Source organism: Orcinus orca, chromosome 12 (assembly GCF_937001465.1).
Source record: "Orcinus orca chromosome 12, mOrcOrc1.1, whole genome shotgun sequence".
NCBI classification, from domain to species: domain Eukaryota; kingdom Metazoa; phylum Chordata; class Mammalia; order Artiodactyla; family Delphinidae; genus Orcinus; species Orcinus orca.
The window spans coordinates 18377285-18396080 of NC_064570.1; the positions used below are offsets into that span (position 1 = coordinate 18377285).

At 35.4% G+C, this 18796-nt stretch overlaps 1 protein-coding gene and 1 long non-coding RNA gene across 6 annotated transcripts in view; one reads left to right on the forward strand and one right to left on the reverse strand.

The window, feature by feature from the left end:
- LOC117196520 (uncharacterized) overlaps positions 1–15275 on the forward strand; it is a 194841-nt gene extending 179566 nt beyond the window's left edge. Inside the window, exons 10-11 of the long non-coding RNA XR_007470555.1 lie at positions 11420–11600; positions 14801–15275. This is a non-coding gene — a long non-coding RNA (uncharacterized LOC117196520). The remainder of the gene's footprint in view (positions 1–11419; positions 11601–14800) is intronic.
- Positions 1–18796, reverse strand: part of ADGB (androglobin) — a 134475-nt gene that overhangs the window by 113292 nt on the left and 2387 nt on the right. For 4 of the 5 annotated variants that reach the window (XM_033405334.2, XM_033405325.2, XM_033405343.2 and 1 more), the window contains exons 2-5: positions 17468–17539; positions 15290–15499; positions 4471–4610; positions 1521–1607 (exon numbers count right to left, since the gene is read on the reverse strand). In XM_033405334.2, the coding sequence (XP_033261225.1) occupies positions 1521–1607; positions 4471–4610; positions 15290–15496 (434 nt within the window). In that variant the 5' untranslated portion in view covers positions 15497–15499; positions 17468–17539. Of the gene's footprint in view, positions 1–1520; positions 1608–4470; positions 4611–15289; positions 15500–17467; positions 17540–18796 lie in introns of those variants that run through there. The other variant, XM_033405350.2, reaches the window with a different exon arrangement.

Consider the following 18796-nt stretch of genomic DNA (forward strand, 5'->3'; position numbering starts at 1 on the left):
AAAAAAAAGTCTTTAAAACAAAAGAAATAAACTGGTCTTATAATCATGAAAGTATATGAATAGTGTTTTCAGTTTTCATGTATGATTTCACTGTATGATTCTAGCAAGAGACAATTCCCAATTTTTAATTTACTACTTTTCTAGTCACAAATCATTTTGATCTCCTGTTTCTTTACCACCCTCTGATAGACTTCTGATGTTTTCATGTCTCTGGTTTATTTATTACAGGGAAAATTAAGGCAAAATTTTAAGCATTCCATCAACACTGAAGATAAAAATTTAGAAAAGTCCATACTTATAAACCCCATTCTCTCTTTATTTCTCTCCACTAACATTGACCATATCATGTCAATAAATATCCTCTTCTCTTAGATATCAGAAAAGGATTTTCCATGAGACGATCTAAAAGGGTGCTATCTGGACCTTTCCCAAAGGTAAAAAGCAAAATCAGCTCTCTTTCAGGAAAGTGGTCCTTAGAGGCGTTTGTCTACCCTCCCATTTTTTTCCCTGCAAATATATTTTCTTTGAACTAAACAATGGCTAGTTTATCCTGCTGAAAGGACACTTTAGGTGGTAGAATCCAAGTCACTAGGACTTGTCTTCAGTCTCCTTTAACCTGGACACTGGGAATGGTAGCTTTCTAACACCAAAGATCAGAGATGATCCAAATTGATAACTGTACTGTGGATTTGATCTTATAAAACTCAGCATCTGGATTGATGGCATGTTCAGATCTATTGATATAATTATTTTTTATGTACTTAACCTGATTAATTTCCAGTATCAATGGTAATATGATCAAATTATGTGGCTATAACATTTATTCATGAAACAAAAAATATTTGTGAAATTTTAAGTAAGTATTAAATTAAATCCTCTCTCTTTGAACATAGACAAACAATATCTATATATCTAGAATCATATGAGAGAAAGACTGTGGGCTTTGGACCCAGAAAGATTTACATTCAAATATTACCTCCAGGTACAATGTACACAGCTTTAGGGAATTCAACCACTCTGAGCTTCAGTTTTCTCATTTCTAATGACATATAACACCTAGCTGATAGGGTCATATGGATAATTAAATAAGATAATCTTTTCAGGACTGTGGGTGTTAATTAGAATGATATATTAAAGTGCTTAAGGCCTAATAGGCATTTTAATATTATTCATTCCCTAGTATGGGTAGCCAATTAAAAGTCGCTTGTACTTTTCTGTATTGAATAAGTGTATAAGTAGAAAGGGACACCTGTAAATATTTTATCATAATAAATAATTAACATTGTTTTAATATTTGTAATTCAGATATTTAAGGATTAAATTTACTATATATAAGGAAACAGAATTTATCCTGGTATTCTCAAGGAATTTTTTGTAATACTATAACATGTTATTCTCCAAACATTTTGTAAAATGTGACAATTTTTAAAATTTTCTTAAAGACTAAGAATATTTTAGTTAAAGAAACCTTACCGGGGAAGAGATAAAAAAATATATGAGTACTTAATGGTCAAACGTACTGGAGAGAAATGACTTCTGGTAACCATCCTGTGAGTGCGTGAATCACTGTGAACTCTCCCAGTTCTCTCCTCTCCGCTACATGGATGCTAAAAAAGCAAATACACAATAGTATGGTCAATAACATTTGAAAACACAGAGAGGTCTATAAAAAACAGGAATCTCTAATAAGCAGTGATATAATAATAAATGTAGGGGTCCTACTGGTTATACATTAGAGCACAAGACTATACTTTTCCAACAGTCAGATGACTTGTTTTGATAAGGCACTTAAATAGATCCAATGATAAAATTTCATATCTATTACAAAACATGCTTATAAGCTTTATTTTATAAATGTATTTATTTTATTTTATTTATGTCTGCGTTGGGTCTTCGTTGCTGCGTGCAGGCTTTCTCTAGTTGCGGCGAGTAGGGGCTACTCTTCGTTACGGTGCTTGGGCTTCTCAATGTGGTGGCTTCTTTTGTTGTGGAGCTCAGGCTCTAGGTGCGTGGGCTTCAGTAGTTGTGGCTCGCTGGTTCTGGAGTGCAGGCTCAGTAGCTGTGGCACGGGCTTAATTGCTCTGCGGCATGTGGGATCTTCCCGGACCAGGGCTCGAACCCATGTTCCCTGCATTGGCAGGCGGATTCTTAACCTCTGCGCCTCCAGGGAAGCCCACAAGCTTTATTTTAAAATGTCATATATATAAAGCATTAACGTCATAAACATATCCATACATATTATATATTGGGAAATATATATAGATGATACATAATCTATTCTATATATTCAATATATTATCATGGTCTTTTAAAAATAGGGCAGTGTCCTTCATCTTTCTAGTTTCGGTAATTATTCTAAGATTCCTATGAGGCTGTGTATTAAGTCAGTCTCACACATGGCAGGACAAGATGGGCATCAGACATCTTTAATAAAATCCTTAGATAATTTCAGAGAACCAGAAACATCCATTCTACCCTGTACAAAAGAGTGGACCTGCCACCATAGCATAAAGTCAAATGAGGCTGTGATTGATCAAATATTGCTCTTCTCATTTTAATCCTTTTGTTAAAATTTTTTTTTCTGAAGTGATTAGTCTATTTTCATTAACACACACAAATGCCATATCTATGTTTTGCTCAGAAATCAGAGCTTCAGTCCACCTTATGCCAACGGTGTTGACTGATGGTATTGACCGGCATACATGTCTTTTTCTTCAGAAAGAAATCTTACTATCTTAGTCACATGCTCCATCATTTAAAAATTTACACTGGCTTCTTGTTTACAGATTATAAATTGTGATATGTCTATATATCTCAAAGATAACTAATATCTAGTGGGATAATTCACAGTCTAAACTCCTCTTTGAATAATCATATTAATATTCAGGATGTGACGGTGCAAACCCCATAAAAGTAACTCTTTTTCCTTTGCATATTTCCTAGTGGTATTTAAATAACTACTAAATATTAATTTTTTAATGTAGAAAGCTAAAACTCCCATAAAATATTTACTATCTACTATAAAATCTGAGAAAAACTTTTGGATGAATATAAATTGGACCATGTAGTGATTTCCACTGGTAAGCCTAAGAAATGTCTTACATTAAGTCTGGTCCTTTATTTTCAAGTTGGATTTGTTTATTTTTCAAAAATAACAATAATTCTATTACTCAAGTTGCTACAAAATTCTACTGAACTGTAGCTTTAAGAAAGATAAAATGCTACTCCAATTATCCAGGTCACACATTTACTGCTTCACTGGCCTTGCGGCTCTAATTCTCAGAACTTCAAGTTAGGTCTGAGAATTAGGAACATTATTTTCTTTCAAAAATAAACAAACATAGTTGTCACTATTTTGAACACTTGGTAGTATTCAGCTACCTAAAATGATCTGAGCTGAGCTTTTAAAAATGATTGCAATTAAGTGTTGCAAGCTGGGTAAAACAAATTTCCAATAGAAAATTGAGGGTTGGTAAGAGAAAAGAGAGATGAAAAGGATGGCAGTAGGAGGGGTTGTTTTCGTTGTGTGGCTTTGGGAGAGAAAAAGGAAGCTGAGCTAAATGAAAATCCACAAAAAATCAGACCAGGCTACTGACTGACAGTGCTATGTGTAATAATAGAAGGGGAGGGGGCTGAGCTTTGAGCAAATGGCTGGAGTGGCCTCTTAAAGGAGCGGCGGTGACACACTGCAGGAGGGGGAAGGGTGTCAAATTCAAGCTGGTGCACTGTGTGTGAGAATTCTCCCACTGAGCAGAGACACACAGCTGCCATGCATTTGCAAGTCAGGCATCAAAGATTTTTTGCATCATTCAGGCCAGAACGGAAGGACCACAGGTCTCTACAAGTGGAAGCTAAGAGAATAAACATAGCAGACATGTCCCATACATGTCTGCAGCTTACAAGTCATGCAGGTATATAAGACACAAGCAGATTTCACAAGAATATTGAAGGAAACATGAGTAGTTTTCATCCTGAATGTATAAAAAGGAACAATGTTACCAAAAGTATGAGGAGCACACTGACATCCTTCAGAAGAGTTCAGGGCTTCAAGATTAGTAAATGATTGCTGCATGTACAGAGCCTAAAACTTTAACTGGATTCCAGTGTACATTATTCAGTATTTACATGAACCAATAGTTTCCCTTACAAAACAACTTCTTTCTCTCATTAAGCTGAAGATTAATTTTCCATGACTGACTTTCCATTCATTATAAGGAAACACTGGATGTAGAATAAGTTTTTAGTATTTTTCTTGGAGGAATTTTGTCTTATTGTGGGCTAATGCAATATTTCAAATCAGTGGCTTTGGCATATTTATTTTTATATTAGAAAGTTTACATTGTTTGGAGAAAAGGCTTCTTAAAATTGAGTTTTTGAAAAATAAAGCTATGCAATACAGAAGTATAGTTGTTGCCGTTGTTTGCCTGTTTGTTTTTATACAAGTGAGCGATAATTTTTTATTCTACTTACTCCACATTTGCCAGCTTAATGATAGCTTTAGACAAAAGCATTGGCCAAAGTTCAAATTCATAGGTTGTAGCTGGAAGCAATAGATTGTTTTCTTCATCAAAAGGCAGAAAGTCATCAATAGTTATCTTTCTCCAGCAACCCTAAAGATGAGAAGAAAGGAATATATTATCAGTGATTAACACTATTTTTTCTCATACATTATTGTACACTGCTGACATTATTATTTACTGTTTTATAATTTTATTTTAGCATTTTACATCTAATGACTGACATACTGGTATTCAATACTACTCTGAGCATTTTACCTTATTATTTTGTTTAATGTAATTATAGCATGCCTATATCTGTATCAATAGTATGATTATTTATGAGGTCTTTTAGCACATTCTAGGGTGCCCCATCCTACATAATGCAGTAAATTGAAGCGTTTCAAGTAGCAAAACCAAAATACCACACAATCATGGAAAGTTTGGACATGATTAAATAACTTAATACAGTCATAATGCAAATTCTGCAAATGTAACTTTAGTAATTATTTTTTATCCTTATATCCTCAGTGATCTTATACTTCCAATTACCATATTACTCCTACTCCTGTTTAAAGATCTATTTTTTAACATAAAGCTAATTAATAATTTATTTAATAAAATCATTATATACTTACCTGTATACATATTATTTCATTATTAAAAGCTTGAGGTAAACGATAAAATTAATGATTGTGAACTCAAATATTTTTTTAAACTTTGGTTTTACATGTGAAATTTTAGTTTGAATTCATTTCTTCCCCCAAGAAATATTTCAGCAGTGACGCAAGCATTGTGAACCCAAAGATCTGTAACACATGGCTTATATCTATACCATTGAATTGCTTACAGACTAGTGAGGGAAGGCATATAGGCAAATATAAAATGTAATATGTTTAAAATGCTCTAGGACCAGAAAGGAAAGAGTGACTAGTTTTGCTTGGGGGATGGTCCTCACAAGAAGGTGACATTTGAACTCAAGATTCAAGGAACAGTATAATTTTCCCAGGTAGATAGGAACAATAGGGTGAAAAATACTTTCTTTTTATGACACCTGTAACTGAACTCATACTGCCTTATTTAGTGGTTATATGACTTTTTCTTTATTTCCTTATGGATGATGTAGGGCAAGACAGGTTTAAAGTCACAGGTGTTTAGCTACTCTCTCTTCTAATTTTAAGTGAAACTACCCAAAAGAATACACAGTGAAATAAGGCAGATACAAAAAGACAAATATTGTATGATTCCTCTTACATGAAGTACCAGGAAATATCTAATTTATAGAGACAAAAAGTATAACAGAGGCCACCAGGGCCTGGAGGAGAGGGGAATGAGAAAATATTGTTTAATGGATGCAGAATTTCTATTTGGGATGATGAAAATGTGGAAATAAATAGTGGTGATGATTGCACAGCATTGTAAAAATACGTACTGTCTCTAAATTGTACATTTATAATGCTTAAAATGCTAAATGTTATGTATAATTTACCACAGTAAAAAATAGCAATAGTAGCTCCCTTCTTACACTTTGATTTTCAGAAAAAAAATTTCAAAGGGGCTATCTGGATTCCCACAAAGGAAAAGTTTTAAGTAGCCGTAAGAACTTTGTTATACCAGTTTAACAAGTATCATCTGCTTCCAGCTGATCAGTGATTACATAATTCAATACAGAATGCTTTGATTGCTAAACACTGTTGAACTGTGTACTTTACATGGGTGAATTGTATGGTACGTGGATTGTATCTCAATAAAGCTGTTACAGAAAAATACACAAGGATGAATGTTCAACATTACATATCTAAAACAATCTAAGGTTATAATAATTTTCACTGATATTAATACATTGGTTAGTTGTTTCCTTTAAATTTATGAGTAAATGAAATGTTATGTATACATAAACACAAATAATTTTTGAAACCTCATCATAGGGCATTGAATTATTATTGCATTTGGTATTTTTTTGTCACTGCATGTAAATGATGTATATTGGACATTTTTACTGAGTTTACTGTGTTAGTGCCACATAATTTTAAAAGACCATCACAATGTTTAATTATAGAATGCTTATAAAGAAAGATACCTTTTTGTTAAGATAAACATAGATTAATAAAAGATACTTTAGAATACAGTCATGTTCAAATTTTATTATTTTCCGTACTTCAATTCCAGGTCACAATAACTAAATGGCTACATATATTTATACCCTCTTCCTCCTATGACCACCCTGAAAGGAAAATAAAAAAATTGTTTTATAAATAATAGTTCAAATCACAATTACAAAAGATCAAGAAAAGAGCAATCAGTGGGCAGAGATTTCAGCAAAAACCTGAATGGTCATAATTACATGAATGCTATGGAATTCTGACTTCACTTCCCTACTTCTACTGCAGTAATAGGTGGTACCTTCCCACTCAGGGTAGAGCTCTGACTTCTGCACTTGCTCTGAAGTTAACAAAGCAGTTTCTCTCCCCAGAAGAGTCAGTGGGAAGAACTGACTTCCATCCTCCTCCTGCAGTAAAGAGGAGGTGCCTGGCCTGGTAGAACCTATTGGAGGAACTCTTATTTCCACACGCTACCCAGGCAGTAATGAAGCACACTTCCCCCTCCTCAGGTGGTGATAAGGAGATTGTGGGATGGAGTCCTATCCTCTGGGTAACAGAATAGCACTATACAGGTGTTACAAACTAAATTGAGATTTGAAACAAAGCCCACAAAAGTGATCCAGGGTGTGCATTCCAAAACTAAACAGGCTGACTACTTGCTAAAATAGAAATTTTAATTAGAAACCACAGTCATAAGATATAACACAAATAATGTCCAGGAAACTGTCCAAAATTTCTCATCATACCAAAACCCAGGAACATCTCAATTTCAATGAGAAAATACAATCTACAGACCACAAAATCAAGATAACAGAGAGGTTGTAATTTTTAGGTAGGAACTGTAAATATGCTATTATAAAAATGCTCCAACAAGTAATTATGGACACTCTTGAAACAAATGAAAAATAGAAAATCTCGGCAAAGAAATAGAAAATACGAAAGAGGAAAAAATAGTAATTTTGAATTTAAAATTAAACAATAAACAAACAAACCCCTTAATAGCAGAATGCAAATGACAGAAATTAGTGAACTGCAAGTTATATCAATAGAAATTATGAGCAATAAGGGAGATATAGATTGAAAAAATAATATGAGCCTCAGGGGCCTGTAAGACAATGCAAATATATATAACATTCATGTCATTGGAGTCCAAAAAAAAAGAGGGACAAAGAATGTAGGGCTGAAGTAGGTTTGAAGGAATAATGGCTGAAAACTTCCCAAATTTATCATAAAACATAATCTTACAGATTTATGGAGCTCAGAATACCCAAAACAGGATAATTCCAAAGAAATCTACACCCAGAAATCTACACATGTTAAATTCAAAATCCTAAAAAACAAGACAAAGAAAAAAGCCTGAAAGCAGCCAATGAGAAAAGACACATTACCTATAGGAGAACAGCAGATTGCTCCCCAGAAACCACAGAGGCCAGAAGAAGTAGCACATGATGCAGAAAGAAATAAACTGTCAACCCTGAATTCTGTACTGAGTGAAAATATTCTTTAGGAATAAAAGTGAAACAAAAACATTTTTAGGTAAAGGAAAGATAAAATAATTTGTCACCAGGAGACTGGCTCAAAAAGAGTGGCAAAAGGAAATTCTTCAAAGGCAAAAAAAGAAAAAAAAAATGGAACATTAGGAATAAAGAAAGAGCAAGGGAAAGAGTAAGCACATTGCTAAATGATAGAGTATTAGCTTCCTCTTGAGCTTTGAAATTATTTTTGACATTTAAAAGCAAAATTTTTCATGAGGGTCTCAATATGTGTTCAAGAAACATTTAAGACAATGATACTAAAGAGGGAGGGGTGTAAAGGGGCCTAAAAGGTAGCAGTTATATTCCAATTGAAGAGGTAAAATGTTGATATTAGTGGACTGTGATAAGCTATGCATGTATATTTTAATCCCTAGAGCCACCACTACAAAAAAATTTATACAAAGAGATATACTCAAAAACACTAGGGATACTAATTCTAAAAGATGTAATACATGCACTCCAATGTTCATAGCAGCATTATTTACAATAGCCAAGACAGGGAAGCAACCTAAATGTCCATCAACAGATGAATGGATAAAGAAAATGTGGTACATATATACAATGGAATATTAATCAGCCATAAAAAAATGAAATAATGCCATTTGCAGCAACATGGATAGACCTAGAGATTATCATACTACATGAAGTAAGTCAGACAGAGAAAGACCAATACTATATGAGATCACTTATATGTGGAATCTAAAAAATAATACAAATGAATCTATTTACAAAACAGAAACATACAGACACAGAAAACAAATTTATGGTTATCAAAGAGGAACGGGGGAGGGATAAATTAGGAGGATGAGATTAACAGATACATACTACTATATATAAAATAGATAAAAAACAATGATTTACTGTGTAGCACAGGGAACTATATTCAACATCTTCCATACCTATAATGGAAAAGAATCTGAAAAAAATATATATATACATATATAACTGAATCACTTTGCTATACACCTGAAACTAATACAATATTGTAAATAACTATAGTTAAAAAAAAAAAACACCAGAGATAAACAAAATGGAATCCTACAGAATGTTCAGGAAATGAATAAGAGGACAGAAAAAGGAAATGTATAAAATGTAACAGAAGTAACAGAGTAGACAAAATTGCGGACAAGACCCAATTGTATCAAATATAAATTACACACAAAATACACAAGTAACTTGGATATACTTATCAAAATTAAGAATTTGCATATATGGTGACAGAAAAATTACACATGTAGAAAGCTGAGAAAAGTCACACAAATGGGAAAAAATATATACACGAAGACGCTATTTTAGAGCATTGTTTGTATTGGTAAAACACTGGTCATAACTTAAATGTCCGTCAATATGAAATTGGCAAAATACGTATTGAGTCATCTCTTGGTATCTGTGGGGGACTGGTTCCAGAATCAGCCACATATACCAAAATCTGGGGATACTCAGGTCCCATAGTTGACCCTCCTTATCTGAGGATTCAACCAAGGGCAGATCATAACCATAGTGCTGTATTTATTGAAAAAAAATACACTTATAAGTCGACCTGAGCAGTTCAAACCTATGTTATTCAAAGGTCAACTATAGTTATTGTCATCTTTAAACAATGGAGTGCAAGGTAGATCAATCAATATTAGCATAAAAATGTCCGTGGTTAGGAAAAGAAATACAGAATGATGAGTACTATATGATCTTACTGTCGGTATAGATTATATATAGTAGGTTTAAATATATTTGTAAAAAAAAGTTTAGGAGGATATACAGAAATCATTTACTATGATTGGGTAGGTAGAGTCATAGGGAACTTCCACTGGCTAATTTAAACATTTTAATAATGTTTGATTTTTTTTAATAAAAGCATATATAATGTTAATAATAATGAACTGAGAACAAAAACATTTCCATTTTGGAAAAATGTAATTGAAGGATGGAAAAATAATTTGTCATGGCAGGTCACTGGGTGGGAGAGAGTTTGTTTCAAATGCTGACTGCAGGCTCTGCCCAGAGACCGTGGGGTGGGGGGTATATGGGAAACATGATAGGTGATGTTGATGCTGGTGTGTTCTGCACCCCACAGTTTGAGAACTCTGAATTCTACGATAATATAGTGCTTAAAGGGTTAAGCACTTAATAAGTTAATTAACAAAGGTTAATCAGAAATAAAAGATAATATGTTTTTTATATGGATAGACAGAGGGCAACAGGGGAAAAGTATTGGTCTCAACGTGTGAGTTTCTCTGGTTATTCAGAGATACATGAAAGCACTCAGAGAAAGGCTGCCAAGAGCAGTACGTATCTGAGGTGGAGAGCAATAACTTAACTGCTTCTTTCAAGGAGCCCAAGGAATGCTGACACTGAAAAGCACCTGAGGAGACCACATGTGGCCCAGTAGCAGTGTTATCACTGCCAGGTGAAGGAAGAGAGAAAACTTCTCTGTTTTATAATACTGTTTTTTATGCTACCCAATAAATTTTTGATTGATGTCCAAGAAACTTGAGGCTATTTACTTACAATCCAAACTGGAAAAAATGGAAAAACTTTTACAGAAGAAACAGTATGCTGGTGTAAAAATCTGAACTTTAAATGTCATGCCTAGAGGCTCTCATTGGTTGGTTTACTTTGAAGAAATGACTAAGGTGATTGCTTCAAGAGACAACAGGAAAGGAGGAGAATATATGTAATAAGGCACAGAAGGAAAAAATCAATGTCCAATAAGAAACAAATGAGAAGGTATCAATAAATGGAAGAAAACAAACAGTGAGGTGTATGCCTTAAGGTGTACAAGATGGGACAGTGGAAGGAAAATAGATGTAGGGTACAGGATGTACCTCCAGTACATTATCCTGAATCAAGCAGTAGAGGGTAACAAAGAATATTCTTATGAACACCTTTCTTAAATATTTGCAGTGAAAACCAAAGGATATACATGTAAATAGTGAATTAGAATTGGAAGAGGAAAAAAATCAAAAATTATATTGTGTGTCTGGAAAGGGACAAGAAAAGAAAGTAGCAATATACTTTATCTTGTCGGAAATAATTTACTCTAATACTTTATTACACCTCATCTGCAAAGAGGTGTTGACTCAGCCCCACCATCTGGGAATTAGGGAGAGAGAGGTAGAAATGTCTGCTCCTAGCCCAGAGAGAACAGATTTCTACCAGCCAGAAAACCAGGTAGCCATATCTATCACATGAACACAGCCTCTGAAACAGCAAAGTTCTTGTTTTGGTCCCTTTAACAATTGCATCTGTCTATCTATTTATTATCATTGCTATCAGTGCTCTTCTATAGCCTTCTAGGACTACAGTCCCAATTTTGAAGAATGGATCAAAGGAGAGGAGGAGCAGCAGGACAGTGTTGTAATTTGGCTTGTGTGTATTTACTTTACAAAAAGAACTGCAGATTGGACCAACTGTGAAAACAAGAAATATATATTTGGACAAAAGACCTGGAAAAAGAAAACATCTATAAGGTAATAGCTTCTTATATATATTTCCATATACTAATGAATACACTAAGCGGATGGGATGCTGGATGCTTCATACTCAGTGCTATAGAGAAAAATGAAGCAGAGACGGGAGAGAGTGTCACGGTTTCAGATAGGGTGGAGGGTAAAGGCTCAGAATGAGTGTCTGAAACACTAAACCCAGGAGATACTCGGGCATTCTAAAACAGAAAGGTTGTTATCTATGTATTCCATATGTAACCAAAGTATCATTCACATAAGAATCATACATAAAGGAAAATAGACCTCAATATTAAGTTACCCCAAATAAATCACATGTATATTCTAAGTGAATAAAACTTTGGAATGCATACTCCATCTGAATGAAAGATGAATCAAAATAAAATACTCAAGAGAGGGGAAACTGTATTAAAAAAAACAAACAATGATGAGGACTAACCCTTTTATATAGAGAATAAGGGATAAATAATTATAAATATGTGTTCAAAGATAAATACTAGAAAAAATGTTTACTCAAAAAACATACCTTTTATATATAGAATAAGGGATAATTATAAATATGTATTCAAAGATAAATACTAGAAAAAATGTTTACTCAAAAAACATACCTTTTATATATAGAATAAGGGATAATTATAAATATGTGTTCAAAGATAAATATTAGAAAAAATGTTTACTCAAAAAACATATATACCAAGAAAACATTGAAATAAGAGTATTAGGTGGATTTTATTCTAAAAAACCAAAACAAACTATAAATTCGTAATAATTAAAGCAATATGGTATCTGAATAGGATAAGGAAGATAGTGAAAGAAAATAGAATCCAAAACCAAACACAGTCAAATTGGAAATTAGTTTATGATAAAAGTGGTTTTTAAAATCAGTGGGTAAAAGGTAGAAGATTCAGTATGTAATGCTGGGGCAACTGGCTGAGGTTTTGGAATAAAAAATAAACCAGTTCTTCATTTCTCACAGTAGATAAAACAAAAGATCCAGACATTAAAATAAAACTAAGGGGAAATATTTTTTGTTTTCTTGAAACAGTATCTTACTTTAAATGATAAAAATTCCTAGACTCTGTAAAGAAAAACAATGACATAATTGACTACATAAAAATTACAAGTCTCAGTTGGGTGGAAGACACATAGCTAAAAGACCAATTTAAAAAATGCTTCCTTTATATTCACATATATTATTACCTACAACATATAAAAGAACACTTACAATCCCATAACAAAACTTTAAATAACCTGTTTTATAAGTAGGCAAGATATAGGCAATTTAAGAAGTATATAAAGGATGTACACGTTTGATGGGATACCAGAAGGACTAAGCAAGTTTGGGCAAAGGAACCACAGCAAAGTCGTATTTCAGGAGAATCAGGCAGAGCGTTGCCTATGATCACTGTGCATCCCCTCTATTTTTGCATCTTGACTTAAGAACCACTGTTGGGCAAGAGAGCGTCTGGGAAGCCGATCATGTGCTTTTCCCCTGGCTCTACCAAGGGGCAGGAGGAAGAACAAACCATCTCTTTGGCTTCCACAACTGGAGGCAGCAGTGGGGAGAGAGAGAAGGAAGGAAAGAACACAGGAAAAGAGGGAAGGAAACTAATAGTGCTGAGAGTCTACTATTTGTCAGGACCTTTGCTACGTTCTTTTACGTAATTACCACATTTTATTGTCACCTGTATTTGTACCATGATATATTACATGCCTGTTCTCTTGAGAGAGGAGGTCCCTTTGCCTTTGCGTGCAAGGAACCCTGAGAGGCCCATGTGGCCCTACGAGTGGCTCTAGAAATGCAGAGGGCCAGCAAAGCTTTCTGTCAAGTCTCAGTGAGCATGAATACGACCATGCACTTCAGTGATGAGTGCCAGCAAGTGGCCTGCAAAATAATTCATATGGAATCAGTTGAATCACTCAGTGCTCAGCAGTCTAGCAGCATCCCTCACAGGCCATTCCTCAGGTGAGACCAAAGAGGAACCAGAAGAAGCCACTGGACATGAGGTTCAGTCTTTCTGACTCCCAGACCTCTTCGCTCAAGGACTACACTATCACAGGTTAAATGACGGCAGCAGACTGACATTTCCAAATTGGACTAAATACTTTAAAAAAAAAAATCTGAATCTAGGTAGGTATGGGTTTCCGAGGAAGCAGTACAGTTAAAGAGAAATAAATCACATATTCTTTGCAAAATGGAATAGAGTGTTAATAAGCGTCGACCCCTATCCAGGAGGAAATTGGAAAAGAAGGAAGGATGTCAGGAAGCAGAGAGAGAGAGAAGGGTGATGGGGGAGAAACTACCAGGGTTGGTTTAATGTTCTGCTTGTGCTGTTTTAAAAGTCTTAATAATTTTGAACTTCGTCCCACCTCAAGTTTAGGCAAATGTGCAGAAGTGGAGCCAAACACCCAGGCATCCGACCTCGTCACTCCTCCCGCGTTTACTTTCCTTCTACAACCTGACACTGTCCTCTGTGTACCCACGCTCTTAATGCCATATCCTCCCTGTCACTCCTCCGAACACACTTAATCTAAAGTCTACTCGGCCAAACCTGCCTCCTGACTGGTAAACAGAGAAGATAATAAAGGAAATTAGGAAGTTATGTTCTCTCCTAACAACGTTTTGACTTTCAAGGTCTTTCTGTGACTATCAAAAACAACAAAACTCCTATTTTGGGAATCAGAGGCTAAGATTACCTTCTTTACCTTCCCACTGAGGTGATCCTATTAATTCCTAAGCATTGGCCTTTCAACAGTCCCCATCCCAGGAAGACAGATGGCTCCGGCTCATTAAGGAAAAAGTCATGTTCTTAGAAATACAGAATGGAACGATCCCCTTTCCTCATGCCCTCAAATGTTCAAAAAGATTCTTTCTCCGTGACCAGGACCAACTTCATGGGTATGTGACCTGTGCAGTCACATGGAGGCCCACACTCAGAAGGACCTCATGCTTTGTTTAGAGTGCTGATATCACTGTCTTGAAATCCTTAACAATTTTTGAACAAAACGCTCTGCAAATCATGTGGCTGGGCCTGCCTGTGACTCTGGGCCTTTAGAAAAGAACATTCATTCCACCATTAAGAACCCAAAGGTGTTTCATGTAACCTAGCATTGCTAAATGTGGTGTGGGTCTACTTTGCCGTATTAACTAAGAGGTTTTGAATTTTCTATTTGTGCTTCTTACTATCCCATTTGCTTCTTTTCAGGCAGAGGTAAAATACTTCCTGTGTCAGAGTGAGATTTGCTAACACTAAAACACATCTCAAGTTCAGGACAAAAAACGGATCGGATCAGGCCTGTCAGTAGCATATACCAAGAGAGGACTGGACCACGCTCAAGCTCAAGCTCTCTCTCCTGTCCACGACCCTGATGCCACATCAAAGAGGGGAGAGCCCTGTGCGTCCACCTGCCTACCCAGCCCGCTTACCCGGGACGGGTGAGGCAGCAGAGGGCCACCCCTCCATGGTCCTCGCAGCATCAGTTTAAAAAGCACAGGGGACTGGCATCACAGGGGATACAACTGTGTTGTTTTTAATCTCAAATTACATATGCAGGACATCCCCCCAGTAGGTACTCAGCGGATAGCCTTCGTAAACTGCCTCATCTTCCACTAGCTTCATTATCGGCATGTAAGAAAACTAGATTTCAATATTGAGAGACACACAAATTTTTAATGCATGTGAACACAAACTTACCATCCAGTAAAGTTTCACAACATACTTTCCATAGCTATTGAACAAGGGAATGTGACCCTTCACAGCCTTGCACAGAGAGTAAATGTGTTCCCAGGGCTTCCAGACCAGAAGAGGAGGTTCCCCTGCAGTCCCTTTAATATAATTGTTCAAAGCACCCCCATTGAATATCTTCCACATGGCGTAGATTTCGCTGATAATCCATCTCATCAGCTAGAGATAAAAGCCAGTAGAGTTCATTAGTTATTTTTCAGTTGTTGGCACTGTAATTTGAAAGGGGGTGGGGAGAACAGCTGAAAATCTACTTTCAGTGGTAATGTTAGATTCTACATGTAGTATATCCCACATTTTGATTTCTGACCTACAGAACGGTCATAGATCTTGCTTTTATTTTCAAAAAATATAGTCATAATACAAACTAAAAAGTCTTAGCTAAGAGCTGTCTTCCAGAGTAAACGTCAGTGATTTGACATTGACCTCCATATTAGTTGCGTGCATGTGTGTGACAGAAAAGGAGGGAGGAGAGAGGGAGACAATGTTTCTGAGAGCAATGATGATTTTATTTTGGAATTAACATTATATAAAGGATTGAGCTACTCTTCTGTAAATGTTGAGAAGTTTGAGAAGGAAATGATCCCTTTAAGTCTATAAAACCAATTAGACAAGCAACGAGACATGGGAAAGAATTAAAATTACACACACACTTTACTCTGAGTCTCATATTCATGTGTTGATCTGCAGGTGCAGAAGTGCTCCAAGTAAAGCTCCCAACTGCAGGGTTTTCAACAGGCAGCAAGGAACAGTGGAGAGTTGAACTTCAGAGTATGTTTTACTGCCTGGTTTGTAAGGAGATTAAATACTTGAGACTAACATCATAAGATTTATGTTTTCCTTAATTTGGTTATCTAGAAAATTTCTTAAAGTTTGGTGAAGTTGAAAAAGACAAATCAGATATCCTCCTGTATACCTGGAGATTTTACTACCGAATTATTTTATACTTCCTTTGTGGAATCCAAAATATGACCCAAACGAACCTATCTGCGAAACAGAAACAGGCTCACAGGCATGGAGAACAGACTTGTGGTTGCCAAGGGGGAGGGGGATGTGGGAAGGATGGAGTAGGAGTTTGGGCTTAGCAGATGCAAACTATTATATACAGAATGGATGAACAACAAGGTCCTACTGTAGAGCACAGGGAGCTATATTCAATATCCTGGGATAAACCATAATGGAAAAGAAGATAAAAAAGAATATATATATATATATATATATATATATATATATATATATATATATATATCTGAATCACTTTGCTGTACCACAGAAATTAAGACAACATTGTAAATCAACTATATTTCAATACATAAATATTTTACACTTCCCTTGAAAAATGATATGCTAAAGTCTATGTAGGTTTAGAATTCATAAAATAAGCATATTTTAGACTAAACCATAAAACAATTCAGAGATAATTTTATACTAATCAGTACAACCTGGCTGAAGAAAACATATTTTGATTTTAATATTGGTCAAGATGTTAAAGATCAGAAAGACAAAATGTTTAAATGGATAATGACTATGCCCCACTCCTCTGACTGGACCTTAGGAGAAAATAATCAAAAAGCCTGTTTCTGATGTAACTACCTTAGGGGAGTGGAACAGGTCTGCTTCTGATGGATAGAACCCCGGGTGGAGAGTGGGGAGGTGTGTTCCCACGTGCTGTAAGACTGCTGCACTGAAAATCTGGTTTGTTTCAATGAGGTGTTGCATTTGAGCTGCACCCCCTGATTTCTCCACATTAGCAAGCCAAACAACACCGAACACCTTACTCTTGGACATGATGTAGGGCCAGACTGGCAACAACTTTATGTCAATTGCTAGGCACATGGATCCGGAGGAGAAATGCCTAGATGGTGTGTACTGGGCTACCCTGGTCCATGGGCGGGAGAACAGGGGCATAAGCAGTGCTAATATTAACATCTTCCCCACCTGTTCTCTCTCTACTCAATTAAAGAGCCTTCTCTTCCTCTTTGAGTGTCTGGCTTATGAAATATTCAGTTATACCAGAACTTAAAGGTGAGCAAGACAGCAATGAAACTGACTGACTGGGAATTGCTTAAGGGCGGGTCCCAAAGGCATTCTGCAGCCAGGCTTTTCTTAGGTTGATACTCCCCTACTTACCTCACTGCAGAGTAAATGCTCATTTGCTGAAAACAAGTCAAACAGGATTTCGTTTTTCACAACCACTGGAGCCTGAAATATATATATATATATATATATATATATAGAGAGAGAGAGAGAGAGAGAGAGAGAGAGAGAGAGAGAGAGAGAGATTACTATTTAGGAAAAGTAAAGGAAATGTAGCTTAATGAAATAGTTTCATGTGCTGCAAACAGGCCAAACTCGATTTCATTTCTCACAACCGGAGGAATTAGAAGAAATAAAAAAATAAGCATATTATTCCGTAAGATAACCCTGTTAGAGCTGTAGGTGACATTAATTTAATAATGTAATACCTATAAAATACAGTATTTTAAAATATAATAAAATGTTGTAAGATATATGCAGATAAATTTAGCATGCATAAACTCACAAACTGAAAGTTTAAAACCTGATTTGAAATTTAAATTAACCACTCAAGTTAAACCTGAAGTTTAGTTAACATCTGGTAGCTAGAAAAATGTCTTCATCTTGGATAAAAAATATTAGCTGAGACAGCTTATTAAAATCTTGCTCAACTTTAAATATTGCTATGTCTTTTAAAGTTAATATGGTGGTCATTAATTAATTGGTATATATCTAAGTTTGCTTTTATATTTAGACCACCTTTTATATTTAGACCAAAATATGACTTGTAACAGTTTTTAAAATTAGTTACAATTAATATCAACCTTATATATTTAACATATCAAAATAAAATGAAAGTTGCTTTGATTAGCAAACTAGATTTTTTTTTTTTTTTTTTTTGCGGTACACGGGCCTGTCACTGTTGTGGCCTCTCCCGTTGCGGAGCACAGACTCCGGATGCGCAGGCTCAGCGGCCATGGCTCACGGGCCCAGCCGCTCCGCGGCAAGTGGGATCCTTCCAGACCGGGGCACGAACCCGTGTCCCCTGCATGGGCAGGCGGACTCTCAACCACTGCGCCACCAGGGAAGCCCCCAAACTAGATTTTTGTAGAAACTAATGCCATCAATTACTCTCAATCATCTGTATTACTAGCATCTTGAAAACTCAATAAAATATTTTTATGTCTGAGAAAAATTTACCTAAAACTACCTTGAAGGCCTGAATTGACTCTTATGTTCATAATTTATAAACATAATTTATATAATTTATAAAATTACATATATATAACTTTATGTTTACATATATATATATATTATTCTGGTTTGTCTGATTGTGATGCAACACTTCTAAAATGCCTATACCTTTCAGTATGTACCAAATGCATTAAAATTGACTATAGATTAAATATGTATTAGATGTCTAAGGTTTGACGGGTTAGACAA